General features: G+C 42.7%; 1 protein-coding gene across 50 annotated transcripts in view; it reads right to left on the bottom strand.

The window, feature by feature from the left end:
• Positions 1-571: 571 nt before the first annotated feature.
• Positions 572-11,369, bottom strand: part of DAB1 (DAB adaptor protein 1) — a 1,332,660-nt gene continuing 1,321,862 nt past the window's right edge. For all 50 annotated transcript variants that reach the window (XR_015160070.1, XR_015160089.1, XR_015160096.1 and 47 more), the window contains one exon: positions 572-3,948. Coding sequence is in view for 8 of the 50 variants with exons in the window: in XM_086390205.1 (XP_086246331.1) it covers positions 3,904-3,948 (45 nt within the window). In the remaining 42 variants the exon portion in view is untranslated. The remainder of the gene's footprint in view (positions 3,949-11,369) is intronic.

Below are 11,369 nucleotides of genomic sequence, written 5' to 3' on the forward strand. Positions count from 1 at the left end.
TTCTTTCTGTTCTTCAATACATAAAAGTCAAGGTCCAGCTCCAGACTTCTTTTCCTTTCATGTTTTTTGGTATGGATTGTGTGCAGAATGTGAAGGAAGATAAATGCTTCATTCTTTGGGTCTCTTACAGCAGATGATCTTGAACTACGGGGCAAATTCTTTGACAGTCTAGGTTAAGCTTGGTCTTCTAACCAACAGTTTAGCAGGTTTCATGTTTTATTTTTTATATTTTTTAGAAGAAGATACAAATCCATAGGGTAAGTCCTGGGGTCTTTCCCAACTTCTAAAGTCCCACGCTAAGTGTGGTCTGAACACCGCACCTACACAGGCTGTGCTTTTTCTGACAACAGCCTCCTCATTCCTCACTGTGATTTTCCAAGCAGAGCCAGTACCTGAATTGAACTGAAGACAAACTGACCTAACTCCTCAATGGAGCTTTCTTTTTCTGGTCCTGTGCCAGGAAAACAGGCCTTCACCTGGTCCAATGGAAGTCTCAAGAGAAGCAGTTTCTTCTTCCAATTCCTCAACCTGAATCTCCAGTAGAAGCTTATGGAATAAAACCAGGCTAAGGTGTTGTTCTCAAACATGTTTATTTGTAACAGTTTTACATGGTGTGTTACAGAAATTAATGGAAAATTTCTAAAAATTTTGCTGTTCTGTTGAATGCATTGTACATAAAGTTAAAAATAACGTGTCCATATATGTTAACAAACTGTCATCTGAGGTAAAGTTAAAGTAGATCTAGAAATGTACTGCAACAGTCATTTTCTCTTTCTCATCTTTATTAAAAAAATATGTGTCAGAACACAGAAATTGAAATGAACCAAACCCACAGAGTAAACTTTTTTTTTTTTTTTTTTTTGAAGGTGCCCGGTACATTACATGATGGGGATTCAGTAGACACAGGGATGAGTACGAATTATCAAAAATGTCTCGAGGCATGTAAAGAGAGCTATGGGGAATGGGAACAGAATGACAGGTGGTGTTTCCCTGGTTTCAAAATTTAAAGTGACAAATTTCGTGCTAGTGAAGGATGAGGAATTAACAGTTGTACACGTGGATTTTCTATCAGTCTAACTGGAACTGTGCACACTCCCCATGGCCTTTTGGTACCTGCACCTCAGCTCTCATTTGGAAATCTCACTGTTTTCCTGGGATAGGATACAGTGGTTCTGAGTTCCCCAAACAGTGCTTATTAGACAGCAGAATTCAGCCAATGATAACATGGATGGCAGTTTAAAATCTTGACTTTATTTCCCTCACTTTAGTGTATTACAGGGGCCATTTTAAGTTCAGAGCCAGCTACATTTTCACCCACACTCAACGAATGATGACAAATCCACTGGGCTGTCACTTTCCACTATGAGATGAGCTCCAGAGGGTGTACCTCAAACAGCCCCATCGGCTGGAGTTCACTTTGAATGTGTCAGAAGCAACCCGCAGAATCAGTGGAAGGGTGTGATACTGCAAGACAAACTCAAGACAACCATATTGAGGGAGAAGATAGCACCACTGGTTCAGAATCAGAATCACGGACAACAGAGCAATTTAGGTTACTTCCCTGTGGGAACTGCCTATCTCATCAAATCCCCAGAAAACGCAATTGAACTTGTCTCAGGACAACTCTCATGGTTATCACACCTCTCCCATTTTCCCCTTCATATGGAAGGATCAGCTCATCCAAAGTATGCACATTCCTGGAGAAGTCATGTCAACCAAAATGTGACAGCTACAGAGGACGGTAATGGCCCTTTTCAGCTCTCGAGTTCTTCGGACCTTCCATGTCCATCTATTCTGCAATGCACATTTGCCAGTTAACTGGAAAACATTTAGATTCCAGTGACCTGACGGTGTAAAACATGGGCTTCAAACAGTAACAATTACCTTGACTTCTCAAAATTTCCCTTGGTCACCAAGTATACCTTCTTCCAAATCATTTTAGTTTCTGTTGATACGAAGTATCAAAGTACACAGGCTGATGGCAGTCAATCATATCAAGGTAAATTCTACTTTCAAATTTTAAAACCAAGTAAGGATAATCACCCCCACCCCCAATCCAATTCATCCCATGATTCTTTAAAGTTTTCTTCTTAGTGTTAAACCATTCAATTCAACATACTGTAACTGCATAGGAACATCAGGAAAACACAGTTGACCTGTAGAACAATATTCTCTGTAGGGCAAAAATATATAGATTCTTTATGAAAATCATGTGCTAAACATACGAACCAAACACTGCACTTTTTGTCTCATAAATGTAAAAAAAGGAAGCTTAAATTCTTCTGTTTCACGTACAAACAGTCCAGTGATGTCTACAGGGTCGGTGGGAGTGGACATGTGGGAGGGAGTTTCAGAATCTGAAGGACAGGCCTTCAGAGCGTGAACTATTTCTTGTTTTACACAGAGGGTCGTACTCTCGCAGAAAGACTTAGATGAGAGGCTGGAGTCACGTGCTCCCTTCCTGATCACTAGCTGCTGATTGGCTGACTGCTCCTGACAGTGGTCCCTGAACTCCAGCTTCCTACCATAGGCTCCGGAGTAGTTTCCGGAAAGTGAGCCCCACCCATCAAGTCTGTCACATTCTGCACTCAATCTGCTACCTTCTCTACAGTGTAATGGCATTATTAAAAAAGCATTTTCATTAACATTTATATTTACAAAAAAAAAAACACAAACGGGCAATTTTTTTTTTTTCATTAGAACTCCTTAAAGCCATTTCCCTTAAATATTTAAAGAGTTTAATGGTAAGGTTTTTTTTTTTTTTTAAGTTATAAAATAAAAATCCCATTTGAATTTTCTGATGTACAAAAAGAGATAGAGATGAACCATTGTGACCACAGAATCAGTTTGTTACTCTGAATATTCATGTCACCACTGTTCCGTTAGCAAGTTGACTTTTTAAAATCCCAAACCACATTACCAGGATTGTACCAGAAGTATTTGGCAAATGACTTTTCTTTGAAATGGCACATGGAGAAGACACTTGTCTGCATAGCATCACAGCAGCAAGATATCGGAAAAATAAAAAATCTCATTTTATTGGACTTAAAGAGTTTAGAGCTTCTGAGGAAATCAGATGTACTTTTCATCTTTCTCATCAATGGGATTCGATGTCCTTTCCTACTCACAGAGTGAAGGTTAAACCACAATCTGTCTTTCTTCACCGGGATGCAGAAGAGCTTAAAGGGTTGTTTTGGCAACATTCTTAATCAAAAAGAATCATCACCCACTTATTTGTCTTGTGATGATTTCAAGTGAATTCATTTCATATAGGGTTTTTTCTTTTTTCCCAATTGAATTTCTTAATCAATATCTAAAAAAAAGTCAAAAGCAATACAAAAATTTGTACACTCATTAACTTCAAACATGACAAAGAAAGGAAAGGGGAAAAAATGGCAGACCAGGCCTTGTGGAACATTGTAATTATACCATCCTATGGGAAAAGGCATACGAATGAGCATCTTGTGGTGACAGAGACCTTACATTCGCCTAAATGACGTCAGTGCCAACCCTGATGTACCTCTCCGAGGCCTGTCACTCCAAATCAGATGTCTTTACAGTGGTCAGCAGGTTGAGAAATAAAAAGAGAATTAGGGTTTCACATACTGGGTCATCTTAAACCCACGCTAAGAGAGCCTGGAACATTTGTTGGGTGAGCACTTGCTTGATTTGTGATTTGATGCTGGGTATGGTTTTTTATACTTCGGTGAGTTTGTTTTTGTGCTGCCATAGACCTCTGCCAGTGGTTGCCAAAACCTCTTAGTTCCCTCTTCCAAAGGAGTTCCATTGGGCAATCGTGAATTTCTTCGTGGGATGACGTGAGGTGAAAAAATACAAGAGAGCCTGTCGCGATGCTGATTTCCATGCCAGTCTTGAAGCACCCGCCACAAGCCCGCACTGATGCTATTTCTTACATCTGTTGATCTGCGCATAGAGAGGCTCCGGCTCCTATGGACAGAGGGACAAAATGAGACCTGCTCTTTTCCTGATAGGGTTTTCTAAGACAGCTTGGGAAGGAGGGTTTGGAATTAGAACAGAAAGATGACAGTTTATGATGAATGACCTTAGGTTATTTTGGGATTATTCAGTCATGGTGCATGTCATTTTGGCATCCTTTTTTATCCTTAAGAAGAACAACTCACCCAGTTGTGCCCTTGGTTTTCAAGCTGAGCCTGTTAGGGAAATCACAGGGTCTAGCAGACAGAGCTGGACCAGCTGTGTGATATGGACAAGACACTTTTACTTTCTGAGCCTTAGTTTCCCCAACCATGAAATGGGAATAATTCCATTTACCCTACAGGGTTCTTGTGAGAATTAGAGAGAATATATATAAAGCCTCTAGCATAGTGTTTGGCAGGAATGTTCAAGAAAATAAGCAGTTGAAAAGGCTCTTCAGAACATGGTAACAATGCTCATACATCAAGTCAATGTTTTTCCAAGGCAGTTTTATGAACGTCCACTCGAGACTGCTGAAATTCTGTCTCAAGCTGCTCTTTGGTTTCTGTAAGAAGCGATGACTGGGCGTGCTTTAGAGCGAGAGAACAGCAACCACGCCATTAGCTCTTAGTTAAAAGCTTCTAGGGCTTGTTTCCATCCACTCCTGCTGCAGTTTCAGGTTGGGTCAGTCACTTGCCTGCAACCCTGGGGCTGTCCTAAGATATACACAAGGTTTTCACCAATATATGACACAGCAAAAATTCAATCCAAATGCAGATGGGAAATGGCGTTTGGCCTCGTTGAAGTCACTTCAGACTTCAGTTCATACTGAAATGGACCAGGGTGCACTGGCCAAACAGATCAGGTCAATATATTGGTATGAAGCATGCACAGTCCCTTCTGTTAAAGTTGACTTCCATGCTGTCACTCTCAGATATTTGTACCAGAATTAAATGGACACAATGACATCTTAATTCCGCCATATTCTGTATATTAGCCTGCCTCCTGCTATGTGGGTATAGATTCTTTTCAACTGCTTATTTTCTTGAACCAACAGATGGAACTGGCATTCTGTAGCTCTACCATGTGTCTGACGTATTTTCAAGTACATTGTCTTCTGAATGTAGTGATTAAGGCAGTGATTTATCTCTTTTGCAAATGAGAAACCAAGCACAGAGAAGTTAAGTAATTTGACCATGGTCACATGGCTAGTAAGTCACATGGGACTTGAGACTTAAAAGTAAGTTCCAGTGCTTTCTCTCATTTATTACAATAGCTGCCATTAAATAACAACAATAACAAACCCCACAACAAACAAGCAAAAAGTCTTCCAGCTATGGTGTTGTAGAGTGTTTTGGAATTTATATAAAATACCTTTATGTTTTATTGGGTTGGCCAAAAAATTCATCTGTAACATCTTATGAGAAGCTTGAGTGAACTTTTTGGCCATCCCAATATTTTACCTGCCTAACCATCCCAGGAGTGGCTTTTATTCTTTCCATCTTCATTTTGCAGGTAAAAACTGAAAATCAAAGAGGTTGTGTGAACTCAAAGTCATTGTGCTGCCTCTCATAGATTTAATATGTTGTATTGCTTGCTTTTATTGTAAAGTGGGGATGGGCAAGAAGATGGAATGTGAAGCCCAATGAAGAGAGCTTTTGCTTCCCCAGAATCACAAGATTACTTAGTAACCAGGCTGTAAATAGAATCCAGGACTCCTGAGATCAAGTCCAGCATATTTTCTTCTAGAGCTCATCATCTCTGTGTTCTTCCAGGAACAAGGAGCTTCCTCTCTTGGAGGCACCCAGTTGTGTAATAGAACAGTTTGTCAATTGGAAACCTGCATGGTTTCCAACCATGGGACTTCATACTGTCCTTGAAAAGGTTAAAAAAAAAAGTATAATCTTCTTCCAAATATCTGATGACATACAGTAGGAAAGCTTATTCTTCCATGCCCGACTTCTGAGTTACCACCTGTGTGTTCTGTCTGCCATTTTATTAGCATAGTGGGTGCTCAATGAAGGTCTGTTGAATGAATGTGAATGTCTAGGATACAGTTTCTACTTTTTTCACTGTTCTGATCCCTTTGCCCTAAACACACTCTCCCCTGGCTTTATTCTTTCAGCATCAAATTCTGAGCAAAAGCTACAGCAAGATGATTTATTAAGCACCTAATTTATTCTCTGCCAATGTCTTGAAATGTTTCAGATACTTGTGGTAAGCCTAACCATGGAATTTTTCTGTGTGTTTGTGTTCTGGGGGTGGAGTGAGTGGAGCAAAGGCGGAGGGGTAAAGTTGTGAAGTACCACTAGTGGGAAACAACGCCGCCTTGTGCTCTGTGGGCCACAGAATGCAGCTCCCTCTTTCCTCGGTAGACTTTCTCAGCTCACTCGGCTTTTTGGAGGCCCTAAGAAGTCAGGCTGCCTTGATCCCACCCTACCATTTGCTTTATTCTAATTTTGGAAACTAATTTATTCAACTGAGAATGACACCTAAAAACAGAAGAAGACAGCAGGCTCAGACAGGGTAATTAATGCCACACTGCATTAAGTTTCTGCAGCTGAGATAAATATTCACACATCTCCTGCTTGCCGGAGTTTAGCTTCAAATACCCATCACAACAGCGGTAACGACTGCAGTCAACTCTCAATTATCCCCACTAATGAAGGGGAGCACTGGTGTGGAAAACCCCAAGCAGCAGATAATCCCAAAGTCTGACACTCTGATGCATTATACGTTTTGGAAATAGCTTTACCTTCCTTGTTACAGAATCTTAAGACTGTCAAGAGCTAGAGGGGAACTAAGAAATCATTTGATCCAGAAATTTCTGACCTGACTTCTGGCAAGGTCACCATGGGGTCTTTAGGCTATTTTTTGACATTCCAAAAAGCCTAAATGGAATCACACATTAACACAGCACATTTTTGATATCTGTTGTTTTCTTTTGTCAGATCTGACCGTATCTCTCTGCCCTGCTTCAAATCCTTCAAAGTCTCCTCATTACCCACAGGGTAAGGTCAAAGTTCCTTCACTGGGCACATAAGACCTATTAGTCTCATAGACCATTAGAACTAATAAATGCCCCTTTCCAGACCATGAATCAAAAGTCACCCTTCTGGTCACATATATCATGTTTTAAAAACAAAAAAAAAATTCTTCATGCTTCTGTCAGAATGATCTTTCTGCAAAGGATTTGGTCATACCAGTTTCCTGATTGAAACAACCCTCCAGGCTCCTTAAGTCCCCAGGGACAATGCAGACACCCCACCCTCATCCCCCCACCGGAATGACCCATGAGGCCCTTCCAATGTGGCTCCCTTTCCCATTGGCTTCATCTACTTCCACTCTCTTTTAGGTTACACTTCCGCTCTGTTCTTCTGGTTCCCTTGAAAGCCAAAGTGTTAGTCTCTCAGTTGTGTCCAACTCTTTGCCACCCCTTGCACTGTAGCCCGCCAGGCTCCTCTGTCCATGGAATTTTCCAGGCAAGAATACTGCAGTCGGTTGCCATTCCCTTCTCCAGGGGATCTTCCCGACCCAGGGACCAAACCTGGTCTCCTGCATTGTAGGCAGATTCTTTACCCGTCTGAGCCACCAGTGAAGCCCCTCGTCCCCCTGACACGATAAGATTCCCACCCCTGAGACTCTGCTTAGACAGTTTCTTCCACTTTGGGGACCTCTCCTTGTCCCGCACCTATAGGTTCATACTTTTGGAGCCAGCCCAAATAGAAGGGCTTCTTGGACTGTGCAGGTGACGCAGACCACTCTGCTCCTGGACTCCAGCAGTGCCCTGCAGAGACCCACGTCTACACTGCCATCACATTTCCTCCTAGTGCTGTCTACACAGTGAGCTCTGCTGTACCTTGCACGTCAGTGTCCCACATTCTGAGCACAAGCTTGGAACCTGGCAGGCATACCTACTTACAACATAGAGCGTGAGGATGTAAATGAGTGAATGGAAAGTTGCTTCTCTTACTGCTGCTGCTGCTAAGTCGGTTCAGTCGTGTCCAACTCTGTGCAACCCCATAGACGGCAGCCCACCAGGCTCCCCCATCCCTGGGATTCTCCAGGCAAGAACACTGGAGTGGGTTGCCATTTCCTTCTCCAATGCATGAAAGTGAAAAGTGAAAGTGAAGTCGCTCAGTCGTGTCGACTCTTAGCGACCCCATGGACTGTAGCCCACCAGCCTCCTCCATCCATGGGATTTTCCAGGTGAGGGTACTGGAGTGGGGTGCCGTTGCCTTCTCTTACTAGGAGTGGGCAAATACTTATGAACCTTAATAAGCTCACTTGTGAATCTGGCATATTAATAACCTTTGTTTCTAGAGGACAACAAAGTAGATAGAAACCATGCAGTAAAGATGAAAACAAATCAACTCTCTAGCCTTTGACGTAAGTTGAATACCCTATGTTCTGGGAGATGCAGTGAGAGAGTATATGCACACTGATGTGAAATCGGGCAGATCCAGGCTGGTATTCTTCCTACCAACTGCCTGTGGTACACAGGCACTGTGGGAACACACTTGCACTTGAGCAAGTTTGATTTATTGCTCATTGCAATGAGGGGAACCAAGGGCAAGTCTGGAAGAAGTGATTAGAAAGGGCTTCCTATGGGGTTAAGCTTAAACATATTAGATGTTTAGGGGGAGGGTCTCTCTTGGTTAGGTGCTTTCAGGAAGCATGATTATCTTAATAATTCTTACCTGGGAGGCAGGACGCACAAAGTAAGACTAAGGCCAGGAACGAATAATGTTTGGTCATTTTTGGAGCTTGGATGATGTTCATGGCAGCCATGGCTACTGAGAGGTCTTGAATGGGCCTTGACCCACCACGGTGCCTTGTCTGACGCCCATCTGTGAAACTGTTTACATGCAATAGAACACCAAGTGCCCAGCTGTGAGGGCTGGGCTGGCTCCTGGCTGTCATGTGATGTTCTCTTTCCACTGTCACCTACTTAGCAACCTTACAACTCCATGCAGGTTGCTTAACCCTTCTGGGTATCGGTTTTCTCATCTGTAAAATGAGGCTAGAAGTCCTCACTGAGAATTGAAGGAGAAAACACACATTGAGCACACAGTCTGGCACAGAGAAATTACTCCCAAAACAGTAAGGCTTCTTCTATCTGGGTGAGTGATTCTATCCTTCCTTTATAGAAGATGGTTTTCAGCCTAAAAATCACCGGCAGGTGGCTTTAATAATTCCATCTCCTTCATTGACACTTCTTCATATCGTAACTGGGCTGTTAAGAGACCTAATAATGGCACAGGATCTGTCCCGGGAAACTATGTGGAAAGAATGCAGAGTACATTTAAAGGGCTTGGCTGCAGGGCCCTGTGGATAGCAGAGACTTCCGTGTGTCTGCAGACGGCTTTACGTATGAGGTATGAGCTCATGCCAAACAACCAAGCAGAATCACAGAATGAAGAGTATTAATAGACTATATATTTACAGAAACCAAATTAGAGTCTATAGAGGGCTTTCCTTGATCACAGCCATGGTCTCGTTTGGACATCACAGAGTCTGTACCCTGGGAGTTCCTAGCTCCTTTTACAGGAAGAAGCAGGGCTCCCTAGAGTTTGGTGACTGGCCCAAGGTCACTCAGCCAGCACAGGGCAGAATGGGGATATAATCACCTTTGTTACATTTTTAGTTTTTTTTTATTGCAGTAAAATATTTGGAGCAAAGCATTTGCCATTTTGATCATTTTTAAGCATATAATTCACAGACATTCATTATTAAATCTCTTTCTTTACCCCAAATAGACCCATTAAGCAGTGACTTCCTAGTCCCCTTGACCCCTAACTCCTAGTAACTAGTCTCTCATCTACTTTTCCATCTCTATGAATTTACCTATTTCTTATTTTTAAATCAGCTTCACTGAGGTGTAATTTGCATGCAATGAAATGTTCCCATTTTAAGTGTACAGTTTCATAAACTGTGACAAAGCCATCAAGATGTAGAGCATTTCCTCACCCTACAAACTTCCCCCATGTCCTGCTCAGTCAGCCGCTCATTCCATTGTGGCCACACTGATCTGCTTTTGACCACTGTAGGTTAGATTTGTTTTCTCGAGCGTTTCATGTAAACACACCCAGGTCTTTACTAAGCCCACTGTCCTCTCCACTGCCATGTGATCCCTTTTGTAAAATGTCAAAGCAAGAAGGGCTCTCAGTCTGACAGTTCCTTTCCAGCAGGAAGAAATGAAGGCCTCCGGATGTGAGGGGTGTTTTACCAAAAGTCCACAGGAAACAGTGGAGAGCCAGGAGGGGCAGCCCAGGGTCTGGACTCCCCTTTCGTGCATATTCCCCTCCCTACCTCTTCCCAGCCATTTGGCTTGAAGTACAAAGGTACATAGTTTTCAATCCCACATTTTCATGAGCCCCTTTGGAAAGCCACTTCAATTGTGCTTATGACTTCACTTTAAATTTACTGTGTTTTGGGGAAGCTTGGCCACGTTAAGCAAAGTTTGGTTCAAAACAGATGATGAGTGGGGAAAAGACGCAGCATGCTGAGAAAGGTGGTCTTGGACGTGAGGTCACGCGCCATGCAATCTGGTTACTGAGCAAGCCTGTTATCTGCCCCATCCTGGGCGCCTGGGGAGTGAGAGCCACGCTGAGCCAAGCTGGGGGTCAGACTGCAGCTGGGAGGTGAGCCAAAGCTTGAGGCCCTCAGCATCGCCCTGCTTAGGCAGCAACTTCAGCCTCGGGGTCTTTAAAGCCTCAACACTGGGGCTTACCTCAGTAGGCCTACCACAGGGTCTTACATTTCCTAGCTTGGCAAAGTGAAAAGGGGGATGGTAATCATGGAATAAAACTAAGGTGGAAAGAACTCAAAGTGCCATCTAAATCCATGAAAAATGTTTAGAGCCACAAAGACTCCTGCAATCTTCCTAACTACCTGTATGAACTGAAGCAGGCATTTCACCTGGGTTTTTTCATCTCTATAATGGGGCTTGTAACACCAATATCATGGTCCTGCATGTAACATGTAATAAACGAGCTCATATGACATAAAGAATTTTAACAAGTGGCAGGAGTCTTCCTTTCTTTTTTTATTCAAAGAAAAGGGAAAATGACAAAGCTTTCTGACTACTTTCAGCCTGAAAATCTGGCTTTTAGGATAGGAAAGCCTTCAAAACAAAGGATGGATATAATGGTAATACCTTAGAGACTGAAGTTGCTGCCAAATGCACTTGCTTCCAGGGGCCTCACGGTGCCAAAACCCACTTGGTGAACACAGGTGCACAATTTGAGTTCCCAGGAAGTCCACACTCATTCTGATCAACTCTGCACTTCCCCAGTAAGACGAATGACGGGCACAAGTAATCTGCTTTGCATGTTGACATCACTTTTTTTTTTTAACTTGTCCTGTAGCAGATGAGGGCACTGAGGTTGCTGATGCCTGTTCTCTGCCAAAAGCAAATGGGCCTGTTCTGA

This window comes from Bos grunniens, chromosome 3, assembly GCF_055505025.1.
Source record: "Bos grunniens cultivar Pamir isolate PY7600 chromosome 3, Bosgru_T2T1.0, whole genome shotgun sequence".
Classification (NCBI taxonomy): domain Eukaryota; kingdom Metazoa; phylum Chordata; class Mammalia; order Artiodactyla; family Bovidae; genus Bos; species Bos grunniens.